Source organism: Blennius ocellaris (assembly GCF_963422515.1).
Source record: "Blennius ocellaris genome assembly, chromosome: 2".
Classification (NCBI taxonomy): domain Eukaryota; kingdom Metazoa; phylum Chordata; class Actinopteri; order Blenniiformes; family Blenniidae; genus Blennius; species Blennius ocellaris.
Window position 1 is genome coordinate 16,640,747 of NC_137651.1, and position 20,523 is coordinate 16,661,269.

Here is a 20,523-nt window from a genome sequence, read left to right on the forward strand (position 1 = left end):
GACAACATTAACAACACGTGTCTACCATATATCATAGACTCAGTTCATTCTATGCCAAAAATACAAGGCTTACATGAGAGACATGAGGGTTTTCAAATTGCAGAGCTGAGTCAGCGCATTCCCCCACTGTTTCACTCGCCTAAAGTCCTCCTTAATGTTAACAACCCAGTAGACACCCCGCCCCCACCCTCTAACTAACTATAGCCACTCTCCATGGTATCTTGAACTTTAGTCACAGACATATATTATATCTTGCAATTAAGCCATTTCATTGGGCCTATCTTGAAAATGATTTCTTGTAGACATTATGTAATTTGGAATTTTATTCAGAAGATTTAAATTGTGTATGTACGGAGAAATACAGTTAACAGATATAAAGATTTATGTTCAATAACAAGCAAGTTTGATTCTTTTGAAATAAGGATTACAGTTAGTGACAAAGTCTTTATTTATGGTCTGCTGTTGTACATTTACACTTTTATAGTTTTAGTACTAAAATCTACTTCACTATTTAAATTCATCTCCATTACACTTATGTTTAGCTCTAAATATGTGTTTTAACAAAACAACAATTAATAGTTTTACCTTGCATTTATTTAATTCCATCATGAAAAATAACTTCAAAAACAAACAAAAGGAAAACATAAGGCAACCCATGACTCGTTATTTTGTAGCCATGCTTATCATGGTGTGCTCAATAAAAAATAAAAATTCTGTCCAGACATGGTCTCATAGAGGAGGGAACCGAGCCTATGGGATCCCAAGATTTCTTTATAAAGAATTAAAGGAAAGAGTCCCATGAGTAGAAAATGTGATTTACATTTCATAAGGCTTTTTGAAAAATTTTCTCAGCTGACAACATGGGAATATCACTATCCATACTATATTTATTGATTCTCATGAAACCTTCTAGACAATAAATTCTCCTTTGGCTGGTTTGAAAAATCAGATGAGCAACATTAGAATTACACATTTCCCCTAAAGTCAAAATATTGTTTTAATGTATGTTTAAATATTTGCTTCTGCTTGAATCTCCTCATTTATCCAAAAATCCTCATACTTGCTGACATCATTAACTGTCTTTTCACAAGTAGCTAAGAACTGTGAATACAACAGGACCCAGTCTTAGACTCTGTCCATTAGCACGTTTCCATAAAAAGCTTTGAAAACAACCAGACTTCTTTAGTTAGGACCAGATGGTTTCTGTCCTCACACAGTTATGTGCCCATGGTCTCTTAATTTCAAGCAGACCCATGCTCCAGGTATCCCAAAGCAAGGTCTAATCCCAGGCTTAATAGAGTCAGACAGAGTGGTATTCACAAGCCGGGGTAAATACAACTATTACAGCGCGGGCTCCAGTGTCTCAGCGCATGGTTTGGACTTCATCCAGGCTGTTTATTACCTCACATTGTCAACACCAGAGCCTTGGTGTCAGCGGCTGACATACATTTCCATGGACAAAGCCTACTGTCTCATGTCAGCGATTAGAAGCAGGTGGGGACCCGGCTCCCGCAACACTCAGTGGACTCCGCCATCACTGCATCTTGGCATGAACACAAAAGAGAGCAACCGTTCAAGAGACCAATTGATGATGAGTGCTGAAAAGAGGGGAGAAGGGGCAGAGCATCGGGTTTGACTTGAATTGTTTCCAGAGTCAGCTCTGCGATCAGTATATATTCTCCCCTCACCTGAAATCTATCAGGGGTGAACTGCGCTGAAAGGACAAAGCTGATTTATTGCCTTCGCAGCACTCCCTTCATGATCCATATCCCTGCACTTTACTCACTTGAGAATTTATAAGTGTTAGTGACACGATTAAAAAGGAGTTATTTGCTCCCAGCCGACTTATTGGACTGTGCAATTAAAAATAAAAAAACACATTTTGTGTCATTATTCACAGTTTTGACCAACCATAACGTGTCCACGCATGAAGTGGATATTGTTTTACTTGTGGTATCATGGTAAATATTATGGCAAATGAGAAAAAGCACATATTTGCAGCTCTTTAGTTGATATGGTATCTAATTCCTCAGGTTGTCGATTGTGTTGTCTAGTGTACATGTCTTGTGTACATGGAAAAGCCCTTTTCAGACCACAAAAGTGGAAACAAAGAGAAGTGCAGGGCCTTTACAAAATGCGTCTGTTATATGAGGATATTTAATGTTAATTTTATTGCCAGTTAGATTTCATTTGATTCTCTATCAGTGAATAAAAAAAATATTACACTCTTAAGGTTTTAAACGGTAAAATGTTCACTAGAGGGCGATTTGCTTATTTGACTGCAAGTCAGTAATTCCGATTAGTTTTTAAACATTTTTAGGATTTCAATTTACAAGCTAATGAGAGCTGTAAGAGTTTATCCCGCTAGATGCTTCAGTAATAATTACCAAGATGCGATGTCTTCAGAAAAAGCAAGATGTAACCTTACAATTTATCAGCATGTGGAAATTCAGACAATATGTCCAGTAAAGCTATTTCCGTGCCAGCTCTTTCTGAGTTCTAATAGAAAACATAATTTTTTTATTCACCGTGGCAGCATAACGACATTCGTACAGGCAACCGTGCCATGTCTATGAGGCATTTGAAAAAATTGAAAGATGCTCTAAAAACTTTGTAAAACAGTTATATGCTTACATCACATCGAAGATAGCCACTGATGTCGTGGTTCACAATCCTGCAAAAAGTCCATGCTGCTTTCATGCAGCTGGGAACTGGGAAAGTTAGTTACGAACTGGGAAGTTCCCACTCATTGCAGTACATTAATACTCCACTCCACTTCCCAGTTGGTAGCGTTCCCATGACAATAACAAATAAGTCACATGGCTGCCTTCTGAGTCACAGCCGAACACAGGAAAGACGCACACCGGCTTGTGCAAACATGCAAGAGGAGAATGAAATAAAACTCAGGAGGTACCATTTATTTTCACACCATATTTCTGTCAGCAACAACCATCGCAATAAAGCTTTATAGTTACAAACGGTGTCTTTTTCACTGAGGTGACAAAAGGGAGTGGTCAGATTTATGCATACAGGTGCGAGCAAAGTCAAGATGAAAATAAAATATTGGTCCATAAAGTTATATAAACCGCTGCCATGAGATGTGAATTCTCCAAAACTCCCAGTTTGATTCTATTCAGATGCAATTTAGCAACAAGGAAGTGGGATCATTCCTAGTTACTCTTGAGTGCAACATTACCTACTGGATATCATTCTACAGGTTCCATTGTCAATACACATTCCTGCTTTCATAAAATGATAGAAAGCCTTAAACACTTCATTTAGACAGAACTTTCCACTGTTAACACAGAAGACATCACAGTTGTTGTCTCGTTCCCTCATTCGTGACAGCAGAGCTGCCGTGCGGGAAACGTACAGAATGCCAGCATGTCTGTCCAATTATTTTCTGAAGGACATGTGGAGCAGGAGATCAAACCTCCAACCCTGGACAACACACGTCAGCTCTTAAGCCGTGCATAAGCCCAAGCACAGCTGTATGTTCGAACATGCACAGAATAGCCTTAATGCCATCTGAGCAAGAAGCTCTTAAAAAGTAACACAACACTGATGCTGAATACAAGAAAGCAACTCTCCTGAAGAAATTTGAAATGATTGATTTATCTATGCCATTAAACAGCTGCTCACATGCACTGCTGCCGGTTCCAGTACAGGTGTAGCGCATAATGTAGAAACTCAAAGACAGCATGATATACTGTTCACACTGACCTACAACCAGATAAACCCAGAGACATTACAGCTATTTAAAGCACATGGGAAAACATGCTGACAGGAAGCACCATATCATAAATCTGGTGAGTTCTTGTGAAACATCTTCATGACTGCAAAGCACAACAAGTACTTCCAACTTATTAGTCCAAGAGAAATCTACGGAGGTCAAGCATTCCTGTTCCTTTACTGTATCTGCTTTTCCTCCATCATACATGAATCACATGGAGGATAGCAGTAAGTCTGTCAATGTGGAATGTAAAAGCTCACAATGCAAATCTAATAATGAACAGTTTCCTTAATGTGCATATGTTTCAAGTCTCTCTGGGTAATTCTGTTTCAGGCAACCCACACTGAACTTACTGTCAAGCTCAACGTCTTACAACTGAGTTTTTATTTCTGTTGTAAAGAACAAACATCATCCAAAGCACTAATTCATACCATTCAACAAAAAATATATGGTCATATTGTTGTGGGTTTTTTTTCATTTTCACTGGTGTTTGGCTGCTTTTCTTACTAAAGCATGGTTGATACCATTCATAGTTTGTATTTGGAATAATATCTGGCTGTTAGCCATCTCATTTGAAATAACTCACCACTTTATTAATGTACTGCAATGACATCCACTCTCACAGTTGATGTGATCCTTCAAATGGGGAAAGGATAAACTGTGGCCTTCATGTCAAATGTGGCCTCCCTCACTTTTCGACCACTTGTCAAATTCCAATTATTGATAAATTGCATTGTGGTGGTAATTTTAAGCATATTTGAAGAATGCATCAATTGGTCTTACTCTGAGTTCATTGCATGCGTGTTGATTACAATGTCAGTCAAATCAGTCTGTTCCATCAAATTCTTACAAATTCTTGTGGAAGATGTGCTTGGTAACAATATTTGGCACTGTTTTAGTGGGACAGATTTTTTTTTCTTCTGGTTATCACAATAATCAAAGTCGCCCAGAAACACTGTGACATTCTGTGTCTAAGGAGCTGTAGATTAAAACCAATCCTCTCATTACATATGCAGTCGTTTATCAAAACATTTCCCAAAAGTTTAGTTTCAGAAATTGTTTTTAAGGTCTTATATTAGACGATTGCACCACCTTAATACTGTTCACTTGGTTAAACTGTTGAGCAATTTGAGAGAAACTTCAGGAGTTAATACTATACAAAAGGCATTATGTCACTTTATTATAATGACGTATAAGGACTTGCATTCATTTTAAGTAGGCGATTAAGATTTCATTTGAACTGTGTGATACTCAAAAAATGCAAAGCACCTTTATTGGTGAGTCACAGCTGGGAAACAATAAAATTAATAGTATTTCCTATCAATAAACATGAACACTGTTTACATAACACCGGCAGTATTTCTTTTGACTCAATTCTCTGAGAGACAGGAAAGTAGTGCAGTCATACGAGACCCAGGCAGCAGTAATCAGTTGTAGCAGTAGTTTTAGACCAACCAAGACAATATTGTAGTAGTAAAAAAAAAAAAAAAAGACGTAAGATAAACGCATAAATTATATTATATTGCTTGTACTGGATGAGAACGCATTACTAGCAATAGTAGTGTAGTAAACTGCAACTTTATCTAACAGATATTATTTATGGGAAATTGGCCAAACCCTTACAACAGAGAATCGTACGTCCATGTACTTGCTTCCGTATCAAGCCAAGGTACGGTGAGGAAACCTGGCTGGAAACAAGAGTTTGGAAAACTCTCTTTCCCTTATAACGATTCTGGCAGAAGAAAGCGGATAAATCTGTCTCGAGAGATGAGAAAAGGAAAAACACTTTTCAGAAAAAAGTTGAGAGCAGAGATTTGACCATTTATGAAGGATTGCACACTATGAAAAAGACCAAAAGGAGAAACTCATTAGATCTTATATCACTGGTCCAAATCTGTCACTTTGGTGTGTGAAAGCCAAAGGGTCCCTGTCAAAACAAACAGTGGAGCTGCCTCTCGCAGACAACAACAGGTTTGTGCGAAATGCCTTAGCAAAAGGAAGGACTTTATAAAGCTTGGCCAGGTCCTCTCTCCAGTGAAAGTCATGGAATCAGGCAGGAAAGCCTCTGCAGAATGTGTTTCTATGTTTGTAGGCAGGAACCTGCGCGAACCACTCTGTCTCTGGAGGGCTCTTCTGAAACAGTAACAACCAACCTCCTGTTTTAGATCTGGCCAGGTTTGGACAGTAAAGTGCACAGACAATGGTCATAAAATGGCAAAGTTCTAGGTCAAGAGTGGCAGTGAGGTTTTAAACAAGTTTACAGCAAATTATAGCTATTTTCTTGAACCACTTCCCTGGTACTTTTCAGCTGTTGTTAAAAGCCTGAGGCCCAGGCTACTGAACTATTAAGTCCTCAACATTACCAGGATGAAACCTTTGATGGGTTTTCCATACCTTAACACTATCCCACCGGAAGTTAGATTAGCACAAAGGATAGGAACAAGAGCAATTATCTTTACGCTTTCGAAAATCTTACAAGCAGCAGGCAAACAATCAGTGGAGACTGCTACTTCAACACAAGAAATTACCTCTCTAGAAACAATAGAGGATAAATAGAGGATCCCTTTCAGCAAGGTATTGCTGTATTTCATGGACTTGAAGAAAAATGTATTTCCCCCCAAGCGCTAATCAATTTAAAAACATTTTTAATGAATCCTTGAGAAAGTATGGAAAGTAGCATTTTCATGGATTTATTAAGAGAAATGGAAAACAGGGTTCAAGATACCAAAATCCCACTGGGCGAAAGAGGATTTCTTGTCCCCTTTACCTTCAGCACTTTTATGGAAAAATGTTTTAATCTCTCTACCTGTACAGTAACAATGAAACTATTCAGTTCCCAAAATGCAAATTTGTAAAATATTGTTATTCTGAGCTTCTTACTGCATCAAACTCAAATTAAAGACATCCTCACAGCATTCAGTTTTTCCAGAGTAAAGTCTCAGCTGAGTTGGCCACAGCACTCCAGGCAACTTCCTTTAAAGGAAACCATTCCTCCAAGTGAGCATTTCTTCCACCTTTAACTACCCAGAGCCCCCACAGTGAAGCCCTGTCCACTCCCAGCTACGCAGCAGGCTCCTCCTGGTTTTGCAGAGTGAAAGCATAAGTTCTAACCTGGGCCCATAAACGTTTGAACCTGAGGTCTACCAAGGATGTGAGCGAGTTTGCTGACTCTAAATGCTGCAAGTTGACTTTCTACTGTAAAAGTGAGCGTTAAAGGTGAGGTCTAAAGGTCTCGTTTTAAACACTGGGGAATGAAAACTCACCATACTGGCATCGTGTTCCTTTGAAGCCCAACGGACAGTAACACACATGGTCTCCAGTCTCTGCACATCTCCCTCCATTGAAGCATGTATTATCGCTGCATACTCCTGAAGATGCAACATGACGTTATACTTCTGATTTATCCATGCTTATCTACATTTGTCATCATACACAGGCACATTCTAATCAATCAGAAATACTGCCACGTTCTCAGTTCAATCAAGCTGAGGCATTTCACTAAAACTTCACAGCAGCAAAATGAGAAATGTCATTACTCACTATGCAGACAGCCCATCTCGTCATCCTTTTGAATCCAGCCAGGGCAGCACTTATAGACGGTGTGTAAATCCATGTTGTACACTTGTCTGTATGTGGTGTAGTAGGCTGTCCTGAGGAGGGAAAAATATGTTGCAGTCTCATGATAAATAACAAGAGTTCATGAACCTCATACAGCTCAAAATGATCTCAACAAGGCACGATGCACATTAGCAAATGAAAGGGCCTGTTATTTTAATATTGGCTCTATTATAGGATTATCAGCTCCAGCCACATATGGCTTTGACAGGAGAAATAACTCCACTCTAATCGACTTCATTTGAGGCTTGTGATCCAAAAACGTAATAATTAAATCTGTGATGGTTAAATTGACACTTGTGCTTCGGGCTATGAAGACGAAATGGATCATGTGAACTCCGATGTGCAGAATATAGAACATCAGCTATTCTAGTGGTGCATATGATAACAAATGTATTTTTACCAAGTGAGTGCTATATGTATTGGAGTAAGACACTCCTCTTCATCACCCATCATTACAGCTGCGCTAGTCTGTGAAATGTCTTTGTAAGTTAAAAAAAAAAAAAATGTAATATGTGCTTTGTGAGATCATGATTGCACTTACCTTCTCTCATAGCCAAGGCACCACTTGCGGCCTGTGCAGCCTTGTTTCCACACCTGTACCATGCGGGTGAAAGCCTGGACACAAGGCTTACGGCCCCCCATCATGTACATCTCCTGGTCAGCACAAACATTTGGCCTGGTCATGCAAATCACAGAAATTTCAGTTTTAAAGAGTTAGGGAGATGAGAAATGAATATTTGATTTTATGGAGACTTTCAATTTTTCATTGCATTGTATTTGACAGTATTTTCAGTGTTGTTGGTGGCTGAAATGAGACGAAGCTGCCAAAAGCTTGACTGTAATATAAGACTCTCTGAACGCTGACATTGTACCATATGTATACTGATCAAATGTCAAACATCCAGGTTGATAAAATGCTTCGCACTTGTGTTTCCAATTGGATGCAATTTACATAGGAGATGGAAGGGATTAAATTATAAATTGTTTGGGGGGGTGGGGGTTACAGACCAAAATGATATTCTTCCACGGAATATGTGTTGATGATAGTGATCTAGCAAGCCTATCGATTTTGTTAGAGAAATCTTGTTTTGTCTCATAAAGAATGATGTATAATTTGCAGTCTGTGTTCGGGGATGACCTGTGTCAGCAATGTTGGAACCTCTGTGCTACTTTTGGTGTCCTTCACTGCAGCCTCAAAACAATTCAGCCTTTAAGAAGGCACTGTATGATTCCTGGACAATCATGCAAAGGCTGTACTGTGACATTGTCTCTTCTTGCAAGAATAATGTAATAAAATTGTCTTAAACTTTTTCAAATCTCAGTCTGATTTCTGTGTATTCTGTCGCCCTGGGTTTTTTGTTTGTTTTTTTTACAAGGAAAATTCTCCTGACAGGTTTGAACTGTACAGCACTGCCTCTGTCTGCATCCTTCAGAGTTGTCAGGGCAGGTAAACTACCGAGGTGTCCTGCTGCAAAAGCCATCTGGATTTAATATAGAGGAGACTGAAGTTAATTAGAGGAAGTATTCTGCTTCTCCTGTGATGAAAACAATTCCTTAAATCGTGTCTTGCACAGCCTATTTAAATTTGAAAGCCTCTGGTAGGGCACTATCCAAAAAGAACACATTCCTGTGGAAGTTATTAGGCAGAGGCACGTTAGGAGGCTGCTATAAAGCGCACAAGGGACCTGAAAGAGAGACGCCTAGTGGATAATGCGAGTAAGTCAAGAAGCAGCAGCAAAGGAACTAAAAATACAAAAGAAAAACTTTAATGATTTGTAAAAAGAAAAATGGGTGTAATCGGTGTAACTTTCTTTTACAGTACTAATCTAGATTGCACGTCGCTTGTTTCAAATGAAAGCTTTCTTGATCAGTTTAATTAATGTAAAATAAAATTATATATATATATATATATATATAATAATAATAATCTGTACGAATGATCAAAGTAGGAAACATTACTTACATGCCAGCTTGTGGTTCCATGGATGACACGACATGCATAATGCAAGATAAAATCTCACACAAAATGAAAACATGTGAGAAGAACATCGTCTCAGACAGTTTCCAACACGGAAAGAAGGATTCAATCTGTGCAGCTTCTGTACAGGTAAAATGAGGAGCATCCACTCTCACACATGACTCAAAACTTTGAGATGATCCTGCATTGGTATTCCGGATTAAGCAGAAAGACGACTGGACTTGTGTCAGTGACAAACTTTGAATGGCTTCGAGTTAACGCACCACCCACACTCACTGTGGGGCCATCTCCCTCCCCACACCCTCAACACCGACATGTGCACAGTGCATGCACAAACACACAGCGACTTCTCTATTTCTATAAATCACTCTATGACATTGCTTTTGTTTCTGGTTGCAATAATTTCTTTACAGTTTCTTGCAAACTCGTATCCCACTGTAATACGTTGTCACTCAGGATTAAAATGTAAGGAAATGTAAGAAATTGCTGCGAAGATGTATACAGCCTTGAAGGCAAGTAGAACTGCAGAAATAAAACTGACAAACCAACTGTAATGTTTTGTTAGATTTTGCTCAGTTACATCTAAGCATAATTAAACCACCAGGCACGATGTATAACTTTTTCCCTGCATTTATTTCATAATTTTCTATCTCGTTTAGTTAAAATATAATTGTCATAGGAGATGACGTTGTTGTCCTAGTGCGGTATTAAAAAATGAAGATTTGGGTGAGAAAAAAAACGTGAAAAATTGTGGGAAATGAAAATAAGACCAACCAAGTAAATAGTAATGAGGGGACTCTTTTGAGATTGTTTTTTTTTTTTTTAATGATATCTTCCTTAGTGTGTTCACGTAAAAATCCCGATTAAAAACAATCTCGATTAAATTAATTAAATTCTACATCCGATCCCCTAACTGACGTCACGTCCTGTTTTGGGTAAAGCGGAAACAGAAGAGAGGAGGTTCCTCTCACTGATCTGCCAAAAGAGATGCTCAAAAGCGTCTGTAAAACTTGTATTTAACTGTACATTCCGGAGCACATTCCGCGGGTTCATTTCGTGTTTGATAAACACTTTCCCTGGATAGATAATTTTCTGGAAAGACAAACCGAACGGTAAGAAACAGATGACTACCGCGCTAGCTTGAAATGCTTCTCAGCTGTTTACTTCTTTATCAAATGCAAACCGCCAACTTTAAACTGTGGATATTAGTTTTAAGGTTGAACTAAATGCATGTTTTATTAACTGTATGTGTCGTGGTAGATGTTCTTATCTGTTGGCATCAGGAAAAATAGTTAATACATCTTCTCTAACTGGTTAGTAGTATCACTTTCCGTTTCCCTGTCACACCAGCAGAAACTGTTTTCATCATATGACGCTATCACGAGCATATTTTCCATTCCTCACTCCTCCCTACCCTCATCCCAGCTGCAACAGGGCTGGCAGTGTATCAGAATGTCCCAGAGGATATTCTATCACTGACATATGTGATTATGTCTGATTGAGGTGAAAGTCCAGTGTGGCAGGAGGTTAATAATTGTAGTACTCGGATTAGTCAGATCATTTCCTCTTCTCTCTTCGGTGAACTAACAATTTGTTGTGTGGCCAAACAATTCATTCCGTGCAGCAAAATGAATGGAGCAGCTTTCCCCTCCCCCACGGCAGAGATGGCCGAGATGAACCGGATCCAATATGAGCTGGACTACACCGAGGGGATCAGCCAGAGGATGAGGGTTCCAGAAATGCTCAAAGTGGCTCCTCAAGCCCACGAGAACCCCGGTGTTGGCCTCGAGGGGCTCCCCCATGGTGTCATCATGCAAGTCCCAGAGAGAATTGTGTTTTCAGGTTTGTGCAACTTTGAATCATTATGATTTTTAAACATTCAAAGTCTTTAGCACCACACAATATCTGTATCTCACTGGGGGCTGTCATGATTATAATGTTGCTATTAGATGACAGCATCGTACAAATTGATAGAATTTAGATATTCCTCTATTTGCAATCAAGAACCTTTCAAAATTTAAAAAAGATAAATCTGTAACAGTATAGTTAAACTCACTACTTATTATTCAGCATTTGAGGTTGAGTTGAAACCACAACAAATTCTTACTCTGAATTCTACTTTAACTTTGTGACATTTTTTTGTTGTCATTGCATTTGTCAGGAGACAGTAATGCCTCTCAATTCACCCGACCCAGAGATCTCGATCTTATTCAGTCCACACCACTCGAAGCACTGTCACTTAAAACTCCACCGAGGGTCCTCACTCTTAATGAGCGACCGCTGGACTTTTTGGAAGAGGAGCAACGGATGGCTCCAGACACCGAGGAGGGGGTAAGCAACTATAAGATAGTAATTTTGTGACTTGATTCAACAGCTTAAATAATGACTTAAAAACAAAAATCCTTGTTTTTAGTTGCAACCTCTTGGACGTTTACGACGGGAACGCTCAGCCAGTGAGAATGCAGCTGTCCGTAATAACAGTCAGTTGATTCATAATGATTCTGCGTAAGTATTGGTCATTTGCCTGATTTCAGGTCATTAACTATATATGATATAAGAACAATTTATATATGCATGGAATAGCTTTCTTTTTCTGTTTTGTCTTGTGCCTGCGTTGTCGCCGAGCAGGTCTTTATTTGTGCCACAGGGAGCTGTGCAGAGAACTTGAATGAATGAAGGCAACTGTTTTTGTCGTGGACACTAATCCTTTAACGTCACGTTTTTTTAAACAATTGAGTGAATAATAAATTGAACTTTAATGTATTGCACATTGTATCATTTTATCTTATTAATTTGAGGGTTAGTGAAACAAAATGAAATTGTTTAGTAGTGTACACTGGAGAATCACACTCTCTTATGAAGGGGGGGAAAAAAAGAATGATACAAACTTTTTGGAAAACCGACATAGGATGTCAAGTTTTACCAAAATGTTTGAGAGATTGCTTTTTAAAACGGCTTTATAGTTTGTTAAATAATTGTCAAAATGAAGACATATTGTGACCTGGTTTTTGAATTTGTTTCTGACGTATAGGAAGGTGGGAAAATTCCATGTGCTGATGACGTTATGCACAGCAGTGGTATCTGGCATCCTTCCTTTTGTGTGGCTGAAAATACTCGTTTGTTTTTGTATTTATTGAGTGTTGTACTGCATTGAAGCCCTGGTGGTTGTCGGCAGGGACACTATATATCCTGTTAATTTTATTTATATTGGTTTCCGAAGCCGGTTGAGGATAGTCTCCTTTCCTTATTTCTCTCCTTTCCCTTTCTCCTTTTCTACCCTATGTTCCACTTTTCCCTTCATTTTCTTAATTGGCTGCTCCTAATGGTGGGCATTGAGCAGTCCGAGCCCACTCCCCCCTGCCACTGTACACCCATGTCCCCCTCTGAGCGTGGCTGAAGATCACAACCTGTACAGCGCTAGCGGCGTTCTATCTTTCCTCCAGTCCACCACACGTCGGGCCTACCAGCAGGTTCTTGAGGTCTTGGATGAGAACCCTCGCAGGTGACCTCTCCATTGTCTGGTCATTGTCTTTTGGTTAAGATTTTCAAAACGTCCGGCGCAAGAACAATGCAGACCATGCTGAAATATCTCCTTGAAATTATTCTGTTCACCTTCTGATGAGTCTTAAGTACTGTGTGTTTAATTGCGTGTCCAGGAATATCATCCTTTTCTAACTACTTGTAACTAACAGTATTAATAAGCATGCCTTAATCCAAGAAAATAGCAGCACTAATGTTTTTAAACACTGGGATTTTTGTGAAATTTTTCTCCAGTAATATCGTTCAGCTTTAGTTACTGAAATATTGAAATGTCACATACCCCTAGAAGTTCCAATGATGTTATAAGTTAAAGTACTTGTTTTGGTTTCAGTATGGTGAAAACAAATGCTGATTTTATCAGATTGAATGTTTCTCAAAGCTGAGACTTGAGAAATCAGTTTTAGTATTTTTAAATGTTTAATTCACTTGTGTAAAACTCGACACAATGACAGGTCATGAAAGGTGTTAGCCAGCTGACACAAAAAAGTGAGGGTGTTTTGGGGGACATGCAAGTTGTGTGCAACACTGAGTTTCTCTTTCAGCGTTTCCCCAATTCTCTCTTTCCTCACTCTTCAGCAAACCATTACTGCGAGGGGGGTCGGCTTCAAGCTCCAACCCCCTGCAGGAGTCCAGGTAAACCTCCCCTGGCTCTTCATCCTGATCCTCTATCCTTGTACTCTCCCTTTTCTGTCGTGCTCTCTCCTTACGGGTCGGAAATGAGGTCGAGTCTTGTTAGAACAGTCCAAACTGTGCAGTGTCTTATTATCTGCTCTGTGAATCCACTCGGAGGTGATCGGCTGAGTTCTCAGACTGGCTTTTATTTTGAAGGCTCGCACTGTCGACATATGAAGGGCCTCTGGATGGGACGGTTGACGACATGACTGTGGTTGATGCAACTACACTCCGACGCCAGGTTGGTTTCTCATTGATACAGAATTTCGATGTTTTGTTGCGAAAGTCCACTGTGGAAATGAAAAGAAACTTAACTTTGATTCATCAACAGCTCGTCAAGCTGAACCGCAGGCTGCAACATTTGGAAGAAGAGAACAAGGAGCGCGCAAAGAGAGAGATGATCCTGTACACGGTCACTGTGGCGTTCTGGCTCGTCAACACATGGGTGTGGATGCGACGTTAAAGCCGACCTTTATTTTTCCTCCGTCAGCATGAAAGGAAAAGTGTCCCTAATGTATGTGTCAAATGTTAACTACCTGCTGCACTGTCCCTGTGCGAGGAGAACTCGCCATAAGCACAGCCTGTTGCACACAGGGGTGATATGATCTTAGGTTTTGGTTAATTTAATACATGTACAGTTTTATTTTTTTACACTTGCTTCACGCTCGCTATTCCATTATATTTTGTTTTGTTTCATTCCAAATATTGTTGCCAAGTGTAACTTGTACATATTTCTTCGTGCTTGTTCCTGCTTTGGACTCCATGAGAAGATGCAGTGGAGACTCATGTTCTGACATAGAATTAGTGGAGCTGCAGTGTGGAGACCTGCGGCTCTGTAATGGTGACAGGTTGGATCATAATAATCGACTGGGACATGTAAGACAATTCAGTAAAACTATAACTATGATGTGTTGTAATTTTTTTTAACATTCCAGCAGAAAAGATTTGTTTTAGTTTTTTTCCATTTTGACGGTTTACGCCTCACTAGAAAACCCAGGTTTGATTCTGGGAAGGAGGTATTTCAGTGAAGAGTCGGCATGTTATTCCCATGCCTGTTTGCCTTTGGTGTGGGGAATTCCTCCCACAATACAACCCCCCAATTAGAATAATTTGGTCATATGTGTGAATATAAATTGTCAGTCTGTCTGACTTTTAGCGTCCCCATTTTGAAAATTTAAATATATGGCTCACAAGACTTATCCCAGAGTTGTTATTTCTTATTTCACCTGAAAGGTCATCTTCCTTACAATTAAGTTTGCACAGAACTAATATGACAAAGCTCAAATCATCTATACATGTGAAAATATATGTGGATGTACAAAGTCAGATGTAAGCCTATAAAACAAATCTGCCTTCATCATTAAGGATACAGTGATTATAAAGACCATTTCATGATAATGTTGCTGTGAAGAAGGGAATTTAAAACATTTTCCACATATATTGTCTTTATTTCCAAGTAATTTTTGTAAACCCACACTTAATGCTCCAATGGTCGAACAATTCATTCAAAGAGTTCATATTTAGAAATTAATATCCATGAAAGAAATACCAGGTCAAGTCACACATTTTAGTTTTTCACAATGACAGCAATTTAAAAAAAAAAACAAATACTCAACTAAAAATACGAAGCATGTAATTATCCTTTACTATTTTCAAGTGTTTGTGTGATCAGGCCTGTGTTTCACAGACACATTAGAAAGTATCAGTCCAGCTCCTCAATCAGACTTCCACACAGAGAGGGCTTCTTGTTTTCTGTCTGCTTTGTGGGGACTGGGACAGCATCTTCCAGACACACCAGGGATGAAGAATTCCTGGAGACTTCCGTTGATTTGTTGCAGCCGCTCATCACCAATGACGACACGGCATCTGGACCAAAGCCGGAGGCGCTCTCACTTACATTTCCGGTTAATTCTTCAACGCTGCCTCCTGATATCACTTCTAATTTGGGTTTGAAAGCGTGCTGAGAGAACAAGACTTCTATAACGTCTTCTCTGTCCACTTCCTCCAAATCTGGCAGGTCATCGAGGTGCAGTGAACCACTGAATGGAAGTTGAATGGTTTCTAGCTCATCTGTGTCCTCCAGCTCTGTGACAAGTGGACCGGGGCCATGCACTGGCATTATCTCGTCTGCTTCAGAAAGATGTACCTTGACTGGTTGGGGTGGTTGTCTGTCCCTTTGCTCTTTCTTTGTTTGATCCCTTACGAATTGAAACACGCTTGAGTGGTTTTGTTGTAGACTATCGGCTATCTGCTCTGCTTCGGACATGTTTCCAGCACTGGTTTCCTGCTCGAGGTTCACTCTTTCCTTTTCTTCTCCAGAAACCTGAATTTTCTCTGACAGGTTGTCCTTTTCTATCTCCTCATTTTGCAACACCTGGACTTGATGCTGACTTGGCAAGGCCTCTTCAATGCCCTGAACCAATGCTTCAATCTTCTCTCCTTGAGAAGAAGTTGACTCCTCAAAACTTGCACAATCATCAGGCATCTCTGGAGTGGTGGTAGCCTCAGTTTCTCCTAAAACAAAAGAAATAGGTCCACATGACATATCACTGGATAAATATAATACAACAAGAATACGTACAGCAACTCAAATAATTGTAGACAGTTTTGGAAAACATCTATATACAGTAAGGATTTGTAGGGGAAGCCGTTTACCTTTCTCCTGGAGCTCTCGAAGGTGTATTTTCTTCTGAGTCTCTTGTCGAATCTGGTTCAATCCATCCAAGCTGTCCTGAATTTTCCTCCTCTCTCGTGTTTCCCACTGCTGCCTCTCATCGCGTTCCCCTTGCAGCCCCCCTGTCGCCCAGGCCTCTGAACACGCCCTCTCTTTAGGAAACACGGGGCGATCATCAAGGTAGGTCAGCTGTTTGAGCTGCACGATCATGTTCTTCCTGTAGTTTGGGATCTTTCTCACCACCTCGTTCCCCATTAGAATGAGCACTCGCAGCTCTGGCATCGACCTAAGCACGGAAACGATCTCTGGGTCATTTAACAGGTTGTGAGACAAGTCCAACACACTGATGGCCAAACATTGACTCAGATGTTCCACGTCTGCGAGAGTTTCCAGCTTGTTGTGGGCTATCTGCAGAGTGCTCAGGTCAGGGAGGCAGGAGATGTTCTCTATGACCTGTATGTAATTGTTCGACACATTCAGGGTGCAGAGCTTCTTCATCGGCTCAAGATTTTCCAGCTTGTATATCAGGTTCTGGTGAAGGAACAGGCAGCGCAAATCGGTCTGGGCGTCCAGATTCTTAATTTGTTGAAGCCCATTGCTTTCCAGCCAGAGACACTTTAGGCCTGTGTACTCTTCTAGGTTCTCAATAGTGGAGAATCCTTTGAAATGCAGGTACAAGGTGTCATTCAGGTAAGGAGTGCAGTACAGTTTGTTCTGCTTACAGTGGTCTTTTAGGAATTTCTTGGTCATCCTGGGCCCTGATTGTATAAGTGAGCTTGGGATTTCTTCTTTGTTATTCTCCAGGTTTTCTTGAGCTCCATCTTTTGCGACTGAATCAGTAACACTTCTGTCTGTTTTTCTTCCAATTTCTCCAAAATCCATCTTTCATTCAAAAAAAAAGAAATTTTCCAAACTTAAATTAAACTACGGGACAAGAGAGGAGAAAGATTTAAGCGATACCTGCTTTTTTGTGGTTTATAGACTATCCTTTGTCGTATGAACACAAAAATCCACCAACGTTCAGCCTTGTCGAGTTACCGTTTATGTTTGTTTCCACGGCAACGCCGGGACCCAGCGAATACAGTGAGCTGTTTCCAGTCGGGCACATTTCCCTGCCGTACTCTGCAGTTAGCGTTGGTCAACATGGCGTCGGGGTTAAACATTTTAAATCGGGGCGCTCTGACTTTAGGAATTCACTGCCAGCGTACATGCAGGAATGTTTTACTGTCGCAGGTCAGAGAGAAAAAGCGATGGATGAAAGCGTACACGTACCTCATGGCGAAGAAACTGAAGCTTGAAGGACCTCCGCCGCCGAAACCTCGGTAACGACAGAGACGGTCTCAAGGCCAATCATGTCCTCTATATGCACAATAACACGATGTTATTTAGTATCTGTGTCAAATTGGTAAAACATACGAACAAGGCAATGATAAGGCTCAATTTTGTTTATAATGGCCCTTCAGGTTGAGTCTTGACCTTGAGCGTTTGAGACCTGGTTCGAATCCCAGCGTGGACACAAAAAGTATCCGGTGTAAAACGTAGAGATGTGTGCGCTGCTTTTTTGATTTCAAAATCTTACTTCATGGCAATAAGCCTCGGAATAGTCTGAATACAGCTCAGATTTACTGGAATGGGATTACTCAGTGTTCCCTGCAGACTCGGAAGAAACAAGGTGAAGCAGCTTTTATTCCCACTCGTTTTTTGAACACCTGAGAACATCTGACACACACTTCTTTTAAGTCTGCTCTTAGAACACTGTGATTTGCTCAGGCTTTTAATTAAACAATACATTTTATTTTAATTCTCATTGTTATGTCTTTTTTGACTGCATTGTTTTAATGTTGGTCTTTTTTTTTTATAATTGCTTAAGATTAACATTCTTAATTACTCTATAATGTAATTCCTTCTAAAGTACTGTGGATTGCCTTTTGACAAAACTGCCTGTAATACTGAGCAGCCAAATAGACAAAGGTTTTGCACCTGAATTTGTGGTTCTTATGTAAAGAAATCAAACTTTAAAGTTAGTTTGACTTTTGACTGTTTGACTCTTTTACAGGTCCCAACAGCCTAACTTTGATTACCATGCTGAGGTTCAGGCTTTCAGCACCCGCCTCCATGAAAACTTCTCCCTCGACCTCCTCAAAGCGGCCTTCGTCAACCCCTGTTACGTGCGTGTGGAGCAGGAGAAGAGGAAGGCGTTGGGTGTGGACTCGGAGACCACCGCTCTCGTCCTGAAAGATAACCTCGAGCTGAGCAACAAGGGAGCGGAGTTCACCCAAGACTTTCTGTCCGACTGGTGCAGGGCCAGCTTTCCCAGCTTGCCGAGCGAGGGATTGGTGAGCATCGTGAGGCACCTCGCCGGTCCTGAAGTCGTTACACATGTAGCAAGAAATCTCGGCTTTGAAGATCTAACGATGAGCGCAGAGTTCCCTGTTCCTGATGACGTGCTTCGGTCTACGTTCATGGCGGTGGTCGGAGCTCTGCAGGAAAGCAGCGGTGCAGAGGCGGCTGGATTTTTCCTCAGGGTAAGGAAAACTGGGCTCCCGGCAGCACATTGAAGGGAACGACCATTGATCCGAAAGTAACATTGTGCTTTACATTTTATTTCCTGCGTCTCTTGTCTCCATCATAGGATTTCCTTGTGACTCAGCTGATAGGAAAGGACCTGTTTGACATGTGGACTGTGGTCGACCCGATGGGACTCCTGGTGGAGGAGCTCACCAAGAGGAGCATTGCTTTGCCTGAGCCTCGGCTCATTAGATCTGCTGGAGCCAGTACTGTCCTCCCGCTCTACTTTGTCGGCTTGTATAGGTATGTATCTTGTTGTAAGTGCTCTCAACAACACCAAGTGGTCGTGATGAAGCTCAAGTGCAAAGTAGATTTCTTAATACTCTTGACTGTTTTTTGTAACCTGCCAATTTCCTCTTTTCTTTTCTGTGCAGCGACAAGAAACTTCTGGCTCAAGGTCCAGGAGAGACACTCGTAGCAGCTGAGGAGGAGGCAGCCCGCGTGGCTCTCCGGAAACTTTTCGGATACACTGAGAACCGCAGACCCTTCGACTTCTCTCCACCGCAACAGCAGCAACAGCAAAGAATTAGTTCAATCACCAGCAACTAACAAAGTTGAAGCGCATGAAATATTTCAACGAAGGTGCAGTTGATGGAATTCTGATATGAATAAATGCATTTTACTTATTGTAAATGTTCTATACATTTTAGAGCCTGGAAAATATGATAAATTAAATAAGTTTATTTGTCAGATTTTATTTCATTTGTAAAAGTCACCTCTCCCAGACTGACGGGAAGGGATTGTCCAAATAAAAAGTCGGATTCTGATTTGAGATGCATTTTTCCATGGATTAAATAGACAAATTACTGTTGCCTGAAATGTTTCAACCTTATATTATTCAGATGCAATAAAAATGCGTAGGTTTTGTGAGAATCATAAGGTTTTGTGCGTTTTGTTTTGCAAAAAGTTTTGTTCAAGTGTCTGATTGTATCTGGTAGCCCTGCGATAGACTGGCAACCTGTACAGGAGTTCATATTTACTCATCAACCAATGTTATACACTCAATTTAACTCTAACTTTTATGCAGTGAGTATCAAAGAAACATGGCTTGAAAATACAGGTTAACAGAGGGGTAAAACAACAAACAGGTTAAACAAGCCTTGCTTTTAAAGATCAAATAAGATATATATCTATATAAATAAGCTATATATTTTTTTTATAAATATATGGCTTTCATATGCATTATTGGTTTTGATTGTGCCTTCTGAACTTCAAGTACAGCTCTACACTTTTAATGTGCTGCACCCACCATGCAGCCGTCCTCTGAAACAGATGCCTACAAAGAAATTCAAGTGATTGTAATTTCAGGGATTCCACCTTTGTATTTATAAAATATTTATTTTCTATTCTATTCTCGATGATAAAAACTGGTCTGCCCCTCCTAACGTTGAAATGACTTTATTTATACGCAAGGTGGCGGTAATGTGTTGACAGTTTTTGCTGGCTGAGCTGTCATGCACAGCCAAAGATGATATACGAAACAAGATGTTTCACCCTTCCTTTACGAGTTTACGACCTTCGAATGCGCTAAAATCCTGTGTACAGTCTGTGTGCAGCCAGTTGCCTTCTTCAAGTTTAGCCTCGTAATCTGAAATGCAAATAAAGGGTAATCTCGTACCGGTTATTTCAAGAATATTCGTTGTATTGATGTTGCCTATGTCAGTCAACATTGAGTGGAAAAGTACATATCTAAAGAAAATGAACGCGGTTGAATATGTGTGATTATTCGAATAAACCTTT

General features: G+C 40.2%; 4 protein-coding genes across 5 annotated transcripts in view; 2 read left to right on the forward strand and 2 right to left on the reverse strand.

Moving 5' to 3' along the window:
- The window catches only part of egfem1 (EGF-like and EMI domain containing 1), a gene marked incomplete at its 5' end in the record, with an annotated part of 62,007 nt that extends 52,391 nt beyond the window's left edge, over window positions 1-9,616 (reverse strand). The window contains 4 exons of the mRNA XM_080510322.1: window positions 6,997-7,101; window positions 7,274-7,383; window positions 7,893-8,027; window positions 9,606-9,616. Of these exons, the coding sequence (XP_080366448.1) occupies window positions 6,997-7,101; window positions 7,274-7,383; window positions 7,893-8,027; window positions 9,606-9,616 (361 nt within the window). The remainder of the gene's footprint in view (window positions 1-6,996; window positions 7,102-7,273; window positions 7,384-7,892; window positions 8,028-9,605) is intronic.
- Window positions 9,617-10,275: 659 nt separating this feature from the next.
- mffa (mitochondrial fission factor a) lies at window positions 10,276-14,706 on the forward strand. 2 transcript variants are annotated; one of them, XM_080502977.1, is made up of 8 exons: window positions 10,276-10,441; window positions 10,954-11,171; window positions 11,491-11,660; window positions 11,743-11,834; window positions 12,670-12,831; window positions 13,446-13,502; window positions 13,698-13,782; window positions 13,873-14,706. In XM_080502977.1, exons 2-8 carry the CDS (start codon window positions 10,958-10,960, stop codon window positions 14,002-14,004), a joined length of 912 nt encoding a protein of 303 aa, XP_080359103.1. In that variant the 5' UTR covers window positions 10,276-10,441; window positions 10,954-10,957; the 3' UTR covers window positions 14,005-14,706. The 2 variants fall into 2 exon arrangements, with proteins under 2 accessions (XP_080359103.1, XP_080359102.1); XM_080502976.1 differs by lacking the exon at window positions 12,670-12,831.
- Window positions 14,707-15,243: 537 nt separating this feature from the next.
- Window positions 15,244-17,097, reverse strand: dnaaf1 (dynein axonemal assembly factor 1; the record flags this gene model as incomplete). The annotated part of the gene is made up of 2 exons (XM_080510333.1): window positions 15,244-16,055; window positions 16,197-17,097. 2 exons carry the CDS (start codon window positions 17,095-17,097, stop codon window positions 15,244-15,246), a joined length of 1,713 nt encoding a protein of 570 aa, XP_080366459.1.
- A 246-nt stretch (window positions 17,098-17,343) lies between these two features.
- Window positions 17,344-19,635, forward strand: mrpl44 (mitochondrial ribosomal protein L44). Its single transcript, XM_080512584.1, has 4 exons — window positions 17,344-17,537; window positions 18,272-18,740; window positions 18,848-19,026; window positions 19,158-19,635. The coding sequence occupies exons 1-4, from the start codon at window positions 17,359-17,361 to the stop codon at window positions 19,330-19,332; spliced, it is 1,002 nt and encodes a 333-aa protein (XP_080368710.1). The 5' UTR covers window positions 17,344-17,358; the 3' UTR covers window positions 19,333-19,635.
- The last annotated feature ends 888 nt before the right edge of the window (window positions 19,636-20,523 follow it).

Excerpts from the sequence above, each read along its gene's own strand:
- mffa (XM_080502977.1), top strand. The coding sequence starts at position 10,958 with ATGAATGGAGCAGCTTTCCCCTCCCCCACGGCAGAGATGGCCGAGATG. Across the intron at positions 11,835-12,669 it reads TTGATTCATAATGATTCTGC|TCCGAGCCCACTCCCCCCTG; the intron begins GTAAGTATTGGT and ends GGCATTGAGCAG. Across the intron at positions 12,832-13,445 it reads TTGGATGAGAACCCTCGCAG|CAAACCATTACTGCGAGGGG; the intron begins GTGACCTCTCCA and ends CTCACTCTTCAG.
- mrpl44 (XM_080512584.1), top strand. The coding sequence starts at position 17,359 with ATGGCGTCGGGGTTAAACATTTTAAATCGGGGCGCTCTGACTTTAGGA. Across the intron at positions 17,538-18,271 it reads CCTCCGCCGCCGAAACCTCG|GTCCCAACAGCCTAACTTTG; the intron begins GTAACGACAGAG and ends ACTCTTTTACAG. Across the intron at positions 19,027-19,157 it reads TACTTTGTCGGCTTGTATAG|CGACAAGAAACTTCTGGCTC; the intron begins GTATGTATCTTG and ends TTTTCTGTGCAG.